The sequence below is a fragment of the Chlamydotis macqueenii genome, chromosome 25 (assembly GCF_036417535.1).
Source record: "Chlamydotis macqueenii isolate bChlMac1 chromosome 25, bChlMac1.mat, whole genome shotgun sequence".
Taxonomy (NCBI): domain Eukaryota; kingdom Metazoa; phylum Chordata; class Aves; order Otidiformes; family Otididae; genus Chlamydotis; species Chlamydotis macqueenii.
Window position 1 is genome coordinate 454581 of NC_141580.1, and position 18318 is coordinate 472898.

At 62.1% G+C, this 18318-nt stretch overlaps 1 protein-coding gene across 1 annotated transcript; it reads right to left on the reverse strand.

Annotated features, from left to right (window-relative positions):
* Window positions 1–635: 635 nt before the first annotated feature.
* Window positions 636–17766, reverse strand: PLXDC1 (plexin domain containing 1). The gene is made up of 14 exons (XM_086766874.1): window positions 17598–17766; window positions 15994–16142; window positions 13597–13740; window positions 13160–13229; window positions 12860–12982; window positions 12405–12523; window positions 12099–12198; window positions 10309–10404; window positions 8240–8321; window positions 6038–6098; window positions 4969–5104; window positions 3408–3443; window positions 2115–2275; window positions 636–963 (listed from the first exon to the last, which is right to left on the reverse strand). The coding sequence occupies exons 1-14, from the start codon at window positions 17650–17652 to the stop codon at window positions 844–846; spliced, it is 1452 nt and encodes a 483-aa protein (XP_086623000.1). The 5' UTR covers window positions 17653–17766; the 3' UTR covers window positions 636–843.
* Between the last annotated feature and the right edge of the window lie 552 nt (window positions 17767–18318).

The window sequence follows — 18318 nt, forward strand, 5'->3', positions numbered from 1 at the left end:
TGCATCAGAGCCGTTGGCTCACAAGCATCCTGAAGGTGAATCCTCTGCAGGGTTTTTGCCCTTAAAATTGATCGGATTTCCCTTTCTCTGGAGCAGGGGTAGGAGCTGTTGCTTGGAAAGGAGAGGAGGGCAGAGAGTGGAAGCCATGAGAAGACAAAATTAAGTGTCTGCCACCCCAGAAGAAGGCAAAAGGGAGAGTGGAGAAAGGGCCAGAGCTGGGGGAGAGGGGATGGGAGAGGGGAGGTGAGCCCTGGAGAGCCAACCTTACCTCACCTGGGCCACCAGCATCACCTACCGCCAGCCACCCAGCCTCTCCCTGGAGAGGGGAAGAGGCAACCAGCCTGACTTTCCTGAGCGAGGCAGAGCCAGTGTGCAGCAAAAATCAACTAGTTTGCTGTCCCCAAGAGCCTGCTGCTTGAGGCAACTGTCTATTTCGCCTGCACCGAGATCTGTCCCCCTGTGCTGCCCCTGTTAAGGCTCCTGCTGGAGGAGGGAACAGGTCAACCACACGCGGGGGGAAAACCCAACCACAAAACAAAACCCACGCCAAACCAAAACTTTGACTGCACTTTTTTCTACCGCCACATCCAGGGCTTCGGTGCCGGGCTGCAGGCAGAGTCCAACGTCGCAGCTGACTGCCGCCGCCGCGGGCTCTGCTGTCCCGTGGGGAATCCAGGCAAGCCCGGCCTCACATCGCCCCAAATCATTCTTTTCAAACGCTCCATTGGGTCTTTTTCCTCTGGTTGCTGTTTCTTTTCCAAGAGGGGAAAGCCTTTGCAATAGAATAACAGAAGACTCCAGCACTTGAGACACGGGAGGTTCGAGACGCGGGGGGAGAAGCGCTCAGCACTGTTCTGCTTCGACAAAGCCCTCCTTCTCCTGGCTGGCCGGCTCGACCTCCGAGTACGTCGCACGGTTGGTGTGATTTCGGAATTTCATGGCAGGCCAGTGATGTGGCCTTCGCTGTGGACAGAAACAAAGACCCACCAGAAGCTATGACAGAGCCTTTCAGGCCAAGCCCACAGGGAAACTGGACACTCAGTCCTGAAACTAGAACAATGCTGTCTTTGTGAAAGTTTGACTTCTTACTAATAAAAATACATTTTAAAAAATTGCTTCATGCTTAAACCCAGTTCATTACAATGCATCGATCTCACTGAGCTGACCCACTAATAAGGTTAAAATGGGGAGTGGGGAGGAAATGGAAAGTTTAAGTGACATCTCACATCGGTCTCAGAACAAGGTTGGGCTGTGCCCGGGGTAGCAGCTGAGGACGGCCACCGGCTTCCCGTGCGACCCCCTACACGCCAGCTCTGTCTCCTGCGTCTGCAAAACGGGGACAGCTGCCTTGCCCCCTCTCAGCCGGGTGGAGATAAGTGCAGCACCCACTGCCAAGCGCTCGGGTACTGAACTGGTGGAGGCCATGCAGATCGCTTCTCCGAAGCCTATCTCTGCAAACAGGACAGATGGAGCAAAGACAAGCGCTCCAGGAAAAAGCCAGGAGCGATAAGGAAAGGCGCAGGGCTAAGTGTTGCTCGCTCCCTCCGCAGCAGCTCCTGTGTCAGGATTCAGCCCACTTCCGCCTGCCTCGGGATCCCGCACCCAGGGGTCGTCTGGCTTTTGACAGCAGATGGAGATTGTTGGGCCCCCTGTCTTTCAGAGAATTAAAATCTTCCATTTAGAGCACTCCCACCACCGCTAACACAGTAGCTGATGGCGTGACATCTATCAGTAAAGCCTGACAATTTTACTCGACAAAATCCAGCTGGGCAATTGAAAAGGCCGTGATCTCAATTACGCCGCAGCTCCGGCTGCGCCCTCCACCCGGGCTGCGTGCCGACTGCTCGTGCAGGCAGGTGGAAAAGGCAATGTGTGAAAGGGAGCATGTGAAAGGGAGCAAAATAAAACAGTGTGGGAGGGAGAGCCTAAGTTTAAATCATCGTCGACTGGAGGTTGGGAGATCAGCTGTGACTGCAGGACCAGGAAAAGAAACTCTGACATGAACTCTATCAACGGTCCTCTCCTCTTTGCTCCCTGCTCTTCTCTAGAAGGTTAGGATTGGTGTTGGTAGCACAGGAAGATAAAACTGGCCAGAGAGAAAGTTCTGCACTCACCTCAATGAAGAACAGGGCGGCGTTGGAGGTGGGGTGGCTGTTGATGTAAATTCCAGCGAGGATAATAGCTGCAATGAGCAACACTGCCAGCACGATCCCCACGATGGTGCCCGTGTGAATTGGGGCGCCTCTGCTCTTGGAAGGAAGGCTGCTTCCCACCCCTGCAAAAAGGATTCAGTTGCGTCTCAAACTGTGCTGGGACCCCAGTTAAAGAAAGGACAGAAAAGAAGAGCAAGGCAAGGGCTTGCGGAGCTCTGCATGTACGACCGAGCAATGGAGCTACTGCCAGGCTCGACAAGGGGGGGACGACGCAGGAGAGCGGCGTCTGAGCTCCAGCACCCCTTTCAGGTGCCAGCAGTAGCTGGTTTGAAAGACAATAAAACCACCGCCATGTAGTACCCCCCCCCAGTCCGTATTCTGTGTACACCGGCCGCTCACGCCGATAGAGAGCCGCGAGCCATGTGCTGGGGGGGGGCTCTGCGTGCCTTCCCCGCAGCCTGCCCTCCGTCCTGGGCCACGAACACGCAGTTGCGCAGAGCTGCGGAGGGGGTTGTGCGGTATATTAACAGTGGCATTATTAGCCATTTGGGGAGCAATCTGGCTGAAACTGGGAAGATTATGCATTTCAAAGGCCCCATGCCTGCAAAGGAACCGATCCTGCACCCAGTTTAGCCAGTTTGACTTTCCTGAGCTGCTCTGGGTACGAGCTGGGCTCGTGGTTTGCATACGACTGCAGTTCTTGCAAACCTGACATCAGGCGAAGAGGACTCGGCTCCTTCCCGTGCTCTGAAATTAGTAAGGTCATTACAGCAACAGTTCGGTTCCCTGCCCTCGGGGTGCTGAACAAACTCAAACTGAGAACAGATTCACACGACAGAGACAGAACAGGCAGAGCTGGGCTAAGGACACCTTTTAAATCTGGATTTTACACTGCTCTTCAGCACAGCTGGAGAAATGTAAAAGAAAAAAAGGACTTTGTGTCTACACGAAAACTGCAAAGGAATGGAATGACACGCAAAGAGAAGACTCATCGTCTCAGTTCGCACAGCAGGACCGAGTGGGAAACGCAGACAGCATCAGGGTAGAGCAGACGACTGGCCCCGGCTGCCGCTTGTCACTGCCTGAACTGGTATTAACCAGGGTAAGACCAGAGGAGCCTTATCTCGATTCCATCCTGCCAGTCTCAGTTTCACCTGCCCACCCCGCTGACCCACCGCGGCTCCCCGGTGCGTTTGATCTCAGGGAAACGCATTTTCACCGGGAACAACTGTGAGCAGGCGATGAAGGGCTTACCTTCGCTTCCTGCATACTGATTGAGCTTCGTATCGTCTAAAAGAAGAAAGCAAAGGCAAAAAAGTAAAGTTAGGAGCCCTCTGTGATATTCTGCATGCTTTCCACCCGCTTTCATCCCTCTGTAACGGGGCAGCTGACAGCACACTCCTCTTGCACGGCATTTCCGTGCCCAGTGACAGTTTTAAACCTGAGCTTGGTGGAAGAGGAAGGCACCCGGAAAACAACACTAGTGAAGGCACGCGGCTCATGGATTGTTGCCTTCCTTCGCAAAGGTGGCACCTGGAGCACCCGCATCTGAGGGAACCGGTCATTCAATGTGCACGGCAGAGCAATAAATGAGTGCTGGACGGGCCCTGCCCCGTGGGCGTCTGCATTCAGACTGCGGCGTTTGCAGTAACACACCGCTACTGCATCCCGAATAAATCGACGGGAAGTTACGCTGGAGATGGCTTGCATGGGGGCCCGAAATCCAGTTCCACTCTTCATCTCATTCTGGAAGAACCAGGATATATCGTACAACGTGTGCTAGCTGCGGTGCTGACACACCAGCCAGTCAGACACGTGCACAAACATCTGGGCGAGCAGAGCCAGCGCCGGGCCGGCCGGGGAGCGCGCCGAGGGGTGGGTCCGCTCCTTCGCTCCGCTTGTTCCTCTGCTGCGCTCCTCCAGATCAAGTTTGCTGCCTGATGCAGCTGGCTGTTTGTTTCCTTCCAAGATTACAAATTAACTTCATGCTTGACTACGTCACAGAAAGCCTCTTGTTCTTTTTCCAAGAACTGGCGATGAGTTGGAAAATAATCTCCGTGGTGGTGTTACACTCCCCCTTCCTTTAATTGCTCCTTTCAAAGTCAGCTCTTGTCAGCCGGGCGCTCCGTCCTCCCCCCAGCTCCTTCCCGTTGCTGAAGGACAATTACTAATGTTCCTTTCTATTTATTCTAATTAGCAGTTTGCGTTAGGGACTATTAAGCAGCAAAATTGAAGTGATACCTGCCGCTAGGATCTGAGGAGCCGGCCCTGCGTTAATAGGATTATCAAGCTTTAGAACTTGGGTGTCCCGAGGGAAGCTCGGGTCCGGACGCGGAGCTTTCCTGCGCTGGAACGAGCACCGTTCCCAAGCAGAGGGCAATCGCAGGCTGGCGCTGTGCCCCTGCCAGTCTGGGAGCCCGGGCAGCCCGGAGCCACCGGCAAGGACCAGGCGCGCTGGAAGCACGACCCCCGCCTCACAGCGTTAACCGCTGTTAGGATGCGGGGGTGGCTGCCCAGCGGGGACCAGCTGCTCGTTGACCTTCACAGCTGCGTAAAAAGGCTGCGATGCGGCTGTAAAACTCTTCCCACCGCAGGGTCTCATCTCTCCCCTTGCCACCTCACTCCCAGCCTCACCTTGGAGGCTTTCCTGCTCCTTTCCACTGCTTCCCGTACGCACCCCTGCCCTTTGGCTTCCAAGACAGTTTGTTATTGTATTTACTGGGATGTGAGCTGGGTCTGGAGGCAGCGGAAAGACCAGGGGTAAGCGTCGAGGAGGGGACGTCCCTGCCAGAGCGGCTCACCCCCCTGCCCCTACCTTCTGTGGTGAGGCTGTCGATGAAGAGTGAGGATGTGGAGGCGGTGACATCCTCATCCAGGGGCGAGAAAGAGCTGTCAGGAGGTGCTGAATAGCGGTCGCCTTCTGCCAGATCCTCACAGGTCTTCTCATCTGACTGGAAAGAAAACAGAGACCAGCTACTTTTCCTAGCTCTCCTCCTGCAAAAGGGCCAGGGAGCCAGCGGCGAGGACTGTGCTGGGCAGGCTTAGGGCTGCCGAGCCCTTGGGGTTCAAGCCGTGGGGTGGAAGGAGGGGCCAGGGTCCAGAAGTGCCAGGAGAAGTATGTGGGTGGGTGACCTGGAGGCTAGAGAAGAGCAGGAAAAGTTTGGGAACCACTTAAGTAGGACAAATGACTATGATCTGGCAAGGTCCTACAGTCTGACCTTCCTGCATCACTGGGTGACCTTACGTAGGGCCGGTGACCTCCTTTTCCCTCACCCAACCTCTGAGTTAACAGGGAACAAAGCTGAGTTTTCAGTGGGGAAAAAAAAAAAAAATCCAACAACAGCAACAAAAAAACCCAAAGCAGAAACAGATGTTTTGTTAGAACTGATCTTTCCGAGACAAAGAAACTAGTTCATCCAATGTGGAGATAATTGTGCTAACAAGGACAAAAAAAAAAAAAAAAAAAAAAAAAGTCACAAGGGCCAATTTCTTCATGCTTGAGCGTGAGTAAGAGTCATGCTTCAGAAGGTGAAGGAAAAAATATCCCAGGGTACTCAAATTTGGTAACTTAGGGAGGTCTGCATCTCTACTGAACATCCAGCACCCACCAGCACAGAAACAGGCACGGGCAAGGCCAAGACAGGAACGCTGGATTAGATCTATTCATCTATTTCATCTATTCCAGTAGAGACATCCTCTGTTAAGTGGAGCAGCTGTCACGGGAGAGGGACATCCAAAGGGATGCTCGGGCTGTTCCAGAACAGCACAGGTCACGGGAGCTGAGCGTGAGTGGTCTGAGCTGGGATACGGCCGTTGCTTTTTCTGGCGTTCAGCATCACTCCTAGCAGGAGCCCTTCGAGAAGCGGGTCTCCTCTCGGTCTCACCTTCTGGGCACAGCCGTAGGACAGCCACTCCTCACGGTACCGGTCAAAGCCGCTGGAACATCTGCGGAGAAAAGCAGCATGAAACTGTGGCGGATGAATTCCTGAGAGACACAGCAGCAGTGATCCTCAGCTGCCCGCTCTGCGTGGTTTCTAAGCTGCCCAAAGTCCCAAACGCTGCCCCGATGGGCACTGTGTACAGACACTTGGACAAACAAATATCTGAGGACTGGAAAGATTCTATACAAGTTGGTCTCCAAAGACACGCGGTTTCCAGTACAGCTGTGCTGGAAGGACCCGAGTGTTCCTCTGCGCAGAGGAGGAAAAGGGTCAACATCGCTTCTCCAAGGGTAACGGAGAAGCAGAGAAATAGGAAAAATATATAGCCTGAGTTTGAATTTCCATTGCCTGGACTCTGTGCCAGGGCAAGGCCATGATCTCCACGAGGGTTGTTGGGTTTTTTTTTTTCCCCAGCAACATCTGCACAGTAAAAACACACTAAAGAAATTATAACCGGCATCAGGAAAACACCAGCTAGAGAAACCTCTACAGAAACAGAGGGAATGAAATAGCACTCTGCCCTTTGGAAAGTCTCTCGGGACTACCAAAATATGAATCAGGGGTCAGCTCATACAAGCAGTAATTTACCCAACCACCAACCAGTGAAAAGAGGAGAAGCCACAAAGAACTTCAGGTCCTGCTGAGTCACCAAGATCTTTGCGTAAAGTACAGTTCCTGTAACTGTACGGGCTCAGCAAAAGCAAAAATACAAACCCCACTGTCCGGAGGAGAGCTACAAGGACTCTGGGGTTAAATCCCTCAGCTGGACTCAGGACATAAGTTCAAACCCTAGAAGCCACCCTACCAACATCCTTGGGAAGGATGGTGTTGGGTTTGCAAAGCCAACACGACAGCGGGAGGCTTGCTCTGGCTTGCAGGTTCCACCACGCTCGCCATGTAACCCAAGCTCTTCCGGAGCGAGCTGCTGATACGCGGATACGGCTGCGGGAAGCATGGATTTTGGCCAACGCATCAAAAAGTTACTGTACTATAAAGCGATAAGAGCAAACATCAGCAACAGCGGCTTGGATCGTGGCAGATCGGCTTCGCAAATACCGCGAGTTTGGACCAAGCAGAATGACAGCGTTCTTGAGCCCTGGGGTTTCAGCCCGAACACGATCCAGGCTGAGCTGCCGTGACCTCAGGCTTGGTTTTGCCACCAAAGCCACATCTGGTTTCACGCATCTCTCAGCTGCGAGAACATAATATTCTCTGATCTGAAGCCACCACTGAGCAACTGTCACTGAAAAATGCTGTTCCCCTGGCTCGGGCCGCACCCCAGCCCACCGAAAGGCGGTGATTTATTGGTCGCTTTGCTGGTGTCTCAGGATCCTTCCTGTCCCAGCTGCCCTGCTCAGACGCGGGGCGAGCTCTGGCAGGAGGCGGCCGGGGAAGGGGCTGGCCAGCGTGCCTTCCTGGGAGAGCCGGGCACTGCCAAAGCGCGGCGTCCCCGTGCCGTGTGTGTGGATCTGTGTTATTGGGTCCTCTCCCCTGCCACGAGCTCTAAATAAATATTTCAGCAAAATCTCATTAAACTCCCTCCTGCTCCGTATCGCGCTGCTGGAGCTGAAGGAGAGCACGGAGCAGGGCCGCTGCATGGCTGGGACTGCAGCAGGACCAGCCTCGTCCTCCCAGCTCCTCCATTTACCCCCAAAAAAGCAGCAAGTGCCCCCCACGCTTGCTGTGTCTTGTCCCTGACAGGGAGGGCAGCTCCCCTGCGTCCGGGGGGTGATGAGCATCCCTGCTCCTGTCCCAGCCTCCCTGCCCTGCACGTCTCCTCTGTCTGAAGTCACAGCCTCAGCCAGGAGAGGTTTCCCCACGTTGACTCTCACTGACAAACATGTGAGTCCTGCTTCTGGTCTCAACTTGTCCCAGCTGCTGCGCTGGAGCATCAGGACAGAGAACCCCAGCCTGGGGATATGGCTCCTTTTAACGGCGCGTAACCGGAGATCGGCTCACCGCCAGAGATCGGCTCACCGCTCAACCACGGCTACGAGGCTGCGAGAACAGGAAAGAAAAATAAATAAAAAAAAAAACTAAAACCCCAGCAACACTGACACAGGCACCAGCCCTGGAGCTCACTTGCTCTCCCAGCTACAGAACCATCGGCAAGGGAAGGGGTGGGAAGGAAGCTCATCCCGCTACCTCTGCAGGACGTGGCACCAGCTGCAGTTGAAGGTCAGCTCTGAGCTCACGCACGTTTCGCAGCTCTGATGCTGGAGACAAGCTGTAAAAGAGAGGAGAGAGGAGCCAGTGCAGGCCAGCAGCCGCACGGGGCAGCGGCTGGCGGTGCGGGCAGAGCCGGAGCGTCGGCAGATGGGTCTCCACCCCAGCCCCTCTCCGCAATGGGCCCGTGGGACCCTGCAGCACCTTTCTAGCGGGAGGGGACTCACAGCCCACCTGGAGACGTCTTCCCAGCCGGTTTAGCTGGGAATTCAAAGCCAGAGGCCGATTCTTACTGCACAGGTGTTCCTCAGAAGGAAGCAACGCCACCAGTTTAACCCCCTGTTGCTGTGTCCATACCCAGCAGTTCTGCCAGAATAGCTCCAGACCAGAGAGGCCGAGCTGCTCATAAAGAGCCCTCAGAGCTCGTCACCCTGTCTAGGAAACATGGCCAAGGGGGCTTGTCCGAAAAAACCAATGTCAAGGTTTTAACGAGCCCCTTGGGAGTCCCTGACAGACCGCAACGACAGAGCCGAGAGCCGATCGGGTGCCGTGCGGTACCCAAGGATGAAGGCAGAGCACCAGAGGGTCGCATCCGGCACCACCGCACAGGACCCTGAGAGGCAGCAGCATCCCACCCCGCCGGGACACGTGGCACCCCGCTCCTGACCCGCGCTCTCCATCTGGGAGCTCCCTGCTCTGCCCCTCGCGCTTCAGCAGGCTCCCCGCTGCTGCTCCCCGGCCCCGCGCTGCCCACGCCTTTCCGGTCTCCACCAGTCCTGATCTCCTCCGCTCGCCCGGCCGGAGCTTCTCCCGAGCTCCCTGCCGCTGGAGGCAGCGAGCAAGCCCGGACCTCTGGAGAAGAGGCAGGGGCTAACCCAGCTCATCCACTTCTGACCTGAATAAGGCTAAAAATTAAACCCCCAGAAGAAAAAGCGGAGTCTGTTCTCCCCAGCTCTGTGGGACCGCCGAAGCCACTGCTCCCAGCTACCCTCGCTGCTAGGGAAAAGCAGAACAGCAGATCTTAGGGAGAAAAAATAGAATTACGCAGAATGCTTAGTTATGATCTGCTTTGCAGTAACCCTGCCTGCTGTTAAAATTGTCATAAAATACCCTGGGAAGACCGTTTAAATGCGTAACCTCGGTTATCTTGGTGACAGATTTACTCTCTGCTCTGTATTTGCAGGCTGCACGACGCCTTGCCCTCATGCGCGTGTATCCTTGGATCCGAACACTAAGCCTGTATCTGTTTAACGGGAGCCTTCAGAGATTTCATCCCAGTGTGGAGGCGTAGAAAATGTCTTGTAGGCAGACCTGAAGTGACCCAGCGTCCAGCGAAATCAGCCGCAGCGTGTGGAGCAAAGAGGAGTTTCGGGGGCTGGAGGGTGGGAAGGGCTGTCCGAGCAGGAGATAGGGAACCAAAGCAGCGGGGCGAGAGGGGACCTGCTGGGGAGCAACGGGGGGACCTGCTGGGGAGCGGGGGAGCCATCGACCCGGCTGCGCACAAGGAAGGGCGCCGGCAGAGTGGCACGGATCACAGCTCAGGACCACGGCACGTCGCTCCCGGGGCCATGGGGCTGGCATGCTGCTCTCCTCACGCTCAGCACTCAGGCAAGGTGCAATTGCCGTAACTCCCCGCCTTTATCGGCTTCTCCCCCGCCAGCTGAGCCTTGCTGCATCCCAGGCTCCCGTCCCAGCTACGTGTGGGATTTGCCGTTGGCTGACGCTGACCCTGAGCTGACAATCCCAGACCGGGCCGTACGCACGAGCCGTTCAGCGACAGCCAGGCACAGACCTGCTCACAGAGGCAGAACGACCGGCGGAGCCCGGAGCAGGGGTGATAGCACGCCCGACCGCCGGGACCCCGGGACGCAGCGGGATCCCAGCTGCAGGGTGACGGATGGCAGCCACGCGCCCTTCCAGCGCCCACTGAACCTGCCTCCTCCAGCCCCGGCCTCCCCTTTGGCTGGAAATCTGGCTGTTGGTGTTTCTGGGTGAAGCCACGGGAAGGAAACACGCTCCGGGGCCCCGCGCCAGCCCGTCCCACTTACTGGGCAGCGGGGTGAACTCCACGGCTGACATGCTGGTGATCTTGCTGGTGTCCAGCTCCACGCGATGATACTCGTAGATGGTGCGACGGCGGGACTCTGAAACACAGGGCCTTGGCTTTAGGCTGGGCACGAGCCCCCCCCGCGCGCCCTTCCCCGCCCTGCGAGGGGCTTCACCCCACGCGTGAATCCCAGCCCCCGTGGGGCTTCACCCCACGCGTGAATCCCAGCCCCCGTGGGGCTGCTGCTGGCTCCCAGCTGAAAGGCAAAGGTGGCCCCAGGCCCCGGAGGGGTCTCAGGGCACAGATTGCCTCTTCCCTGTTTTGCTAGGGAGAGCTTGGAGCTCCGGCCCCCTCTCCGTGACCGGAGACTCCCGGGATGGATGCGGTCCAGCCCTGCATCGCTCTAAACAAACACCAAGCTGCACAACACATTGCTCGCCAGTGACTCACGGGGCTGCGAGCCTCCCCCGTGCGCAGCGCTCGCCCGCAGCTCCGCACGGCTCCCCGGGCTCCCGCTCTGCAGCCGCCTTCCCCCAAAGCCGCTTCCTTCTCCCCCCTCCCTCATGCCTTGCCCCCTTCCTTCTCTTTCCCCTTCATCCCCGGGGCCAGAGGGGTCTACCCCGGGTCCAGCATTCTCCCAAATCTTCTCCCACCCCTGCCGCTAATGGACGCGGTGACACCAGCCGCTGCAAGGGGCAGAGCCCGTCCTTCCAGCACGGCTGCGGCTCCTCGTCGCCCCGCTCCGCGCCTGGAGCCCAGCAGATGAGCAGGACAACGCGTGCTCCCCTCCCACCCGCTCCTCTCCTTCCCTTCAAGCCTTCTTTCTTCCCCTCATTAGGGGTTTTATTCCTGCCCAGTTCTTGCATTGCTTCTTCCCCCGCTTCCCCCCGCACCCCTGGGGCGGGCAGGAGGTGCAGGCTGGGGTCTGCAGGCCCATGGGACGGGGGCACCAGCTCGGGGGGCAGGGAGGCACCGTCCAGCCTGGCCAGGGTTTTACACAAACTGCTGGAAACGGGTGATGGGGCCAGACGGCAGGCTCCAGAAATCACAGGGAAAGGCACCGGCGCCGGGCGCAGCGCAGGGAGGCAGGCGCGGGCTTGGGCTCCTCGTTGACGAGGCGGGACGGGAGAGGCTGGGAGAGCCTTTTCGGCGAGCCCACCACGTGCCTGCAGCCCATGGCACACGTGGAATAAGCACACGGACATGTGTAGCTGTCCCCGTGTCCTGGCGACGTGGGCACAGATCCCAGCCCTGCCACACTGCGCGGCCAAGGACAGTGCCGAGCGGCAGCACGGCTTGTAGGCTCCCCAAACCCCCGCGCCTATGGAGCGGGGCACCCCGCACCCCCAGGCCTCCTGTCCGTCTGCAGCCGCCTTTGCAATTGTTCTTCCCCTCCTCCTCCTCAGCTGGAAATCGGGGAGCGACAGCTTGGCTGCTCAGAGTGATTCCCATCGCGCCGGGTGAGAAGCACAAAGCCCTTCGCCTGCAGCGCCTTGCCAAAGCTCACACCCCGAGGGGCACCCCGAGGGAGAGGGACCCCGAGGGAGAGGGACCAGGGGCCATGGGACACAAAGAGCGTCCATGGAGCCAAGCCCCGCACACCTCCTTGCGCTCCCTTGCTCCCTGCCGTGAATCCCAGCAGCGCATCCTCCCGTCCTGAAGCACCCAACGACCAGAACGGCTCATCTCTCCTTCCCCGCCTCCCCCTCTCCCGGGGGGGATCCCTGCGGGATCAGCCGCTCCCCTGCCCCGGCAGCTGCCTCCCCCAGTTCCTCCAGCGCAGCAACTCACCAGGCACGTCGGGAGATGGGTTGAGGATCATGAAGGCATCGGAGAGGCCAGCTTTCACGGGGTGCTGCGCGGCGCTGATCTGCAGGACCGGCACCGGGATCTGCAGCCGGGGAGAGAGCCCGTGACGGACCCCAGCCCTGCCGCAGGGCCCGGGCGCTGCCGCAGAGGTCTCCAGTGCTGTGGTGGCGCTGGGATTGCCCAGACTCAGCGTGTGACCAGTTGTGACATCACATCTCCTCCCGGACCCACAGGGATCGCCCGCAGGGAGCCCCCCGCCGCGCCCTCCCCGGCAGAAACACCTCTCACCTCCTTGTAGCCGAAGACGATCCTCCCGCTGCTGTGCAGGGCCGCCTGGAAGGTGAAGCTGCCCATCTCCTCCTTCCCCTGGAGATAGACCTTGTCCCACTGCACCGCAAAAACCGTCCCTGGGCAGAGAGCAGAGAGGATCGGTCCCCTCCTCGCCCCGCATCGCGGCGGTCCTCTTCCGTCGGTGAAGCTCCAGGCCGCCTCACCCCCCAGCCTCCAGCGCTTTGCTCTGAGCAGACCCACGAACAAACCCCTGCCAAACATCCCAGCCCCTACCCAAAGCCCCCTGGCACGGAACAGCCCCAGCTGCCCTGGGCTCCCCTTCCCCATGCCCTCCCCTGGCTCCGGCCCCTCTGTTTGCTCCCAGAGCAGAGCTTTGCCCAGCTTTGCCAGGAAGGAGCGGGCTGCCCGCTGCTCCGCGCGTACGGCAGGGACCCGGCCGGCGTGGGGCTCACCGTTGTCCAGGTACTGGACGGTGGAGTTGCGGGAGTAGCTGGGGTTGAAGTTGGCCATGAGGGGTGCGACGTACTGCGTGGCTGTGAGCATCCGGTGGATGACGTCCCCCATGAAGATAAAACCTGAGCGAGTAGAGGAGGGTGAGGCACTGCACGCTCCCCTCCACCGCCCCGGGACGCCCTCTCCCTCCCATCGCCCTGCCCTGGCTCACCCATCCCTTTTTTTAAAAATGTTTCACACCCAGCACCCCTCCCGGCTCTCCTCCGAGCCTGCGCCACGCCTGCCCCGTCCCGACTCACCGCCCGTCGCTATCGTGACCTGCCGCAGGAGGTGGCCGTAGAAGGGGAAGTCAAAGGAGAGGACGATTCTCTGCGGGAGGGAGAGGGGGTGAGCACCGCGCTCGGCCCCTGGGAAACGCCCGCTGGGGACGCGAGGGGCCAACGGGTCCGTGCCCGCCGACACCGGCTTTGCCCTGCCTTGGGGTGAGGTGGAGGGGTGGGCGAGGGCTGGGCGCGGGGGTCCTGCGGGTGCCCGGTCCCCACAGCTCATCCCCTTCCGCCCAGCCCTGGACTCGGGGAGACCCAAACCCTTCCCAAGCCTCGGTCCCCACCCGGCTGTCAGGGGGACGTGGAGGGGCCGCTGCCGCCGCGGGCGAGGCGCCACCACCGTGGGGAAATCCCTGCCGGAGAGGGGAGGCGGGGGACGCCCCGGCCGTGGAGCAGCCCCGCGGGCTCACCGAGGCCTGCCGGTGCGTGTTGGAGAGGATCCCGTGGATCTTCGCCTGGCTCCCGCTGGCCGCTGCCATGTCGACCCACAGCCCCCTCAGCCGCGCGTCCCCCGGCCCGTAGATCCGCGACACGTAGTAGCTGTGGTTGTCCTCCTGCAGCCGGGGAGGGACGGGGACAGGGGACAGCGTTACCCCCCTCGCTGCCGGAGACACGAACCCCCCAGCACGGCTCAGAGCAGCCCAGCCCCGATGGCGGCGCGAAGCGGCAGAGAAAAACCCCGAGCGAAGCCAGCGAAGGGTGCTGAGCGGGCGGAGAAGACCCGCGAGAGCGACCGAGCGCAGAGAGGACGCTGGCTGGCAAGAGACGTGACTCACGAGAGATTGCGGTGCAGCAGACGCAGCCTTCCCGGGAAGAAAATATCCTGCTGGAGAGCCAGGGCTGGAAGCTACGGCTCAAGTGACCAGGAGAAGGCAAGCGAACAGCGTGAGACACGGCAGCCCGGAGGAGGCGACGGACCTTGGGACAGGCAGCGCGGCTGAGCCACCGAGCGAGGGGCTGAGGGGGACGTGGCGGGGGGAGTGGGGCTCTGGGGGGCACAGGCTGCGCCCCTGGGTGACGTCCCCGGAGCGCGGGACGGGCACGGCACTGTGTGATCCCCTTGCTGTCCTCACGCGGAGCGGGGGGGTCCCCACCGTGCCTGTGTGCCGGGGGGAGGCTGGGTCACGCCGGGAGGGCGACGGGAAACATCTTCATCTTCCTGGGGAAAGCGCTGCTCCGCTGCCAGCGCCTGGTGCGCGCCACGCTCGCTGCTCGGCCCCGTCTCAGCCCCTCCTGAGCCCTGCCCCCCCCCTCGCCCCCAGCATCGCCCCCAGACCCCCTCTCTGCAGCTCCCTCCGCCCCAGCTGTGGCCCCAGCACCCGCTCCCCGCACGCCAGCCCAGGCGCCGGAGGCAGGAAAGGACCCGCCAGCGCAGGATTTAACAGGTTGGGGGGGTAAAAAAGAAAGCAAAGCCCCCCGGCTTTGAACATCCCCACAGAGCTACTGCAGGAGCCGTAAGGAATAAAACGCTGTCAGGAAAATCCCCTAACTTGTCATTTTTTCTGCTTCAGCAAAGTTCGGGGAGAGCCACCGCACTCCTCCGCCTCCCCCGTGCGCCCCGGCTCCGGGGAAAGCTCCCCTGGCCCTTCCCCGCGCCAGCTGCAGCCCCTTCTCTCCCGCGGAGCTCGGAGGGACGGACGCAGCCCAGAGAGTCCTCGCTTCCCCGCGGATAGGGAAGCTGAGGCACGGGAAGGCTGCGCCGGTGCCTGCTGCATCCCGGCACACGCCCCCCAGGCAAAGGCTTCGCAAGCCCCCGAGACGCAGGGCAGGTGACTCAGGACAAAACCTCCCGCGCCCTCGTCCCCCACACGCGTTCCCAATAAACCGGAGCAGGGCCGGGAGCGCGGAGGAGCGGGCTGCCAAGCTCCTGCCCTCGTCGCTGGCTCGCTGGGACGCCCTCACGCCTCGCCCTGGCTGCGCGGCGTTAAGGGAGGGGAGGCTCTGGAGGTGCGAACACGCGGGGAGCGCAGCCACCGAGCGCAGAGCCCGGGGGGACGGCGGCGATGCCCGGCCTCACGCCCCTCCTCCTCCTTTGGGTCCAGAGCAGCCCCAGACCTGGACCATTTTGGGGGGAAGAAGGGAAACCCCTCCAGACGCCGGGCAGGCACCTCCCGGGCTGGATCGCCCCTTCTGCGGGGGGGACGCGGCAAGGGGCAGCACCGCACAGGGGAGCCGCGCCCCGACCTGGAACGCGGCCCCGCTCTCGCAGGGGACACGCTCCTCACCCCCCCAGCGCCTCGCCCCGGGAAATCGTTGCCTTCTCCTCCCGGGAGCCACAAGCACCGTCGCACCCTCCCTGCAGCGCCCGGCCTGGCCAAGTGCCTGATGGCCACTGGTGGTTTGGGGTTGTTTTAAACCCTTCCACATCAGGGACTTTCTGGGCCTCTGCAAACAAGCGGGAGCTAATTGAGGGCGGGTAATTAGGCACAGCTGGGATGCGAGAACCAAGCGAGAGCTGCCGGCAGGCGACACCGCTGCTACCAGAGTCAGTCAGCAGCGGCACAGGCTGCTGCCTTCCCCAGCCGGAGACCCCCCGCTCCCCTCACAGCCCCCAGAACCGCGGCAGCGTCCCTGCCGCACGCGTGACGTCCCGGCGAGCAAAGCGTCCCCAGGTTTTCAGCCCAGGGGTGGCCCCGGGACCCGGCAGGGTGGGAGCAGTCCCCAGGGCTCGGCCAGCGCGGCGCTGGGCCGTAATTTCCCCCCGGGCTGCCAGGATGTGGCCCCACGCGTCACATCCGAGCCAGCGTCCCCATCGGCTCCCAGCCCACCTGGGGGCAGGCGGGCGCAGGGCGGGGGTCCCGACTCACCACGATCCGCGTCTCGTTGGCCGGCAGCGTGTCGATGGCCAGGCTGCCCCCCACCAGGTCCTGGCTGATGCGGGTCCCCTCGGTGCCCGGCGACGTCTCCCGAGGTCTCTGTCGCCCTTCGCCCGCCGCTGGGCTCCCGTGGGGGTGACCTGGGTGGTGAGGGGGGCACAGGGATGGGTCAGTGGGGTCCCACACTGGGAGGGCCGGGATCAGACCTCTCCTGCAGCAAGGCAGCTTCTGCTTAGGTGACACGAGTTTGGGGGTTCTCAGCCATGATCAGCAGCATCACCGCAACGATGGAGACGCAGGGACGGGCTTCTCGGGTCGGGGGTGGCCACGGCGCGCAGGGGCGGGTGACAGACACCCACGGCCAGGGCAGGAGAGCCAACGGGGGGTGAAAGGAGACAAAGCACCTGCAATTTCCCCCAGCTCGGCTCACGCCCCACGCACGAGGAGAGCACGAGGCTCCAGGGATGGGGAAGATGCGACTTCGGCAACGGGGCACCGGCGTGGCCCTGTCCTCGGTGTCCCCAGCCAGCGGTCCCCTCCTCCGGGGGTCTGGGCGCCGGGGCAGACCCCAAGCACCCATCTCGTCACCTCCTGGCGCGTCTCTCTCCGCCCGGGAGGCAGCGGAGGCCGGAAACACGGCGCAGCACTGGGAGGGAGGCGGATGAAAAAGCCGTTTGGGACCAAATCTGCAGAGACTCAGGCGATTTCCTGGCAGCTCGGCGCGGGCGGAGGCAGCGCGGATGGCACACGCTCGCCCACGGGCAGGGACGCGGCCGCGACGCCAGTCCCCAGCGAGCGGGACGGCAAAACCACGCGAGGGGCCGCAGGCTGCTCCCCTGGCCCCTGGGACAGCGAGCTAATTGCTGCCTAACGAGTCCCGGGTCCCCTCCTCAGCTGTCCCACAGGGCTGCTTTCGGCCCCCAGAACCTCCGGGAGGGGAAACTGAGGCGGGGGGAGCGGGGCCGAGCCGGCGGCCGGCCGGATGCACCCCACTGCCGTGGGGCTCTGCGGTTGGGGGTCACGCTCACCTTCCCTGGGGGCCCCCCAGCCCCTCGCCGCTGCCCTGGGTCTGAGGTGCCCCAGGGAGCAGGGCCTGTCCCGCGGGCAGGGAGGCTCCCACGTCCTCCCCAAAATCCCCAGCCGTGCCACGGGGTGTCCCGGGTGGGGCAGTCCTGAGTGGGGACATCCCGGCCCCCCTCTGGCCCAGGGCTGCCCCACACGGCTTGGGGGGGGGGGGGGGCGGGCAGGCACCCCGGGGTGCCAGCGCCTTTGCCACGGAGCTGCCGGGGCTGCGGGGGGATGTGGGGCGGGAAGGGGGAACCCCACGGCAGGTCCCACGCCGCGGGTGGCCGCGGGGTGCAGCGTGGGGTGCCCGCGGGGGGAGGGGGCACGAGGACACCCCCAGAGAGCAGCAGAGGGGCACACGGCCGGCGCGGGCGGGGCGCGATGCCTCCCGCTCCCCACGGCCACGCGGGACCGCGGACACAGCAACTCCCGGCGGGGCCGTGCACGGCGTTGCGCGCCCGGGACCCCCCCCCACCCCTGGACCCACAGTCCCGAGTGTCCCCCCCAGCTCGCCCCCCGGCCCCCCTTACCTGGGCCCAGCGCCCCGCGCAGCAGGCAGAGCAGGATCAGGCCCCCCCAGCGCATGGTGGGGGCGGGGGGTCCCGCTCGGCCCCGGCTCTGCTGGGGGCTGGGGGGGGGCTCAGAGCCCCGCCATGGGCCGGCACCCCCGGGGCACCGCACACGGGAACCGGAGCGGGAGCGGGAACCGGAGCCGGGTGGGAGCCGGGGGGGTGGGGCCGGGGGTGGGGCTGGGGGCGGGGATGGAGCCGGGGGTGGGGATGGATGGGGACGGGGCCGGGGGAGGGGGACAGCGCAGAGACCCCCTCGCTCCCCGCGGGGTCTCCATGTGCTGAGCCCCCCCCTCGACCCCCAGCAGTTGGAGAGGGGGTCCCACCGCCCTGTCCCCACCACCCGGGTCAGCGACCTCGCACTAGGCTTTGGGGGGCGGGGGGTTTCCTCAGCTGAGCCCCCCCACCCTCACCGACCCCCGGCCCCTCCAGCCCCACGGTGGGTACGTGCCCCCCCAAAGCCAGCCCGTGGCCGTGCGTGCCCCCCCGCGCTGCCCCGCTGGTGCACGACAACGGCACCCACCCTGTTTGGGGGGGGTCCAGCGCCCCGTCCCAGCCCTCGCCCCCCGCCAGGCGTGTCCCCCCCCCCGCCAGCAGAGCCCCAAGGGACCCCTCCCCTCTCCGCTCCCCTGGTTTTGCCCTTTGCAGCGGGAGCGCGCTGCTTACGGGGGTGGGGAGGGGG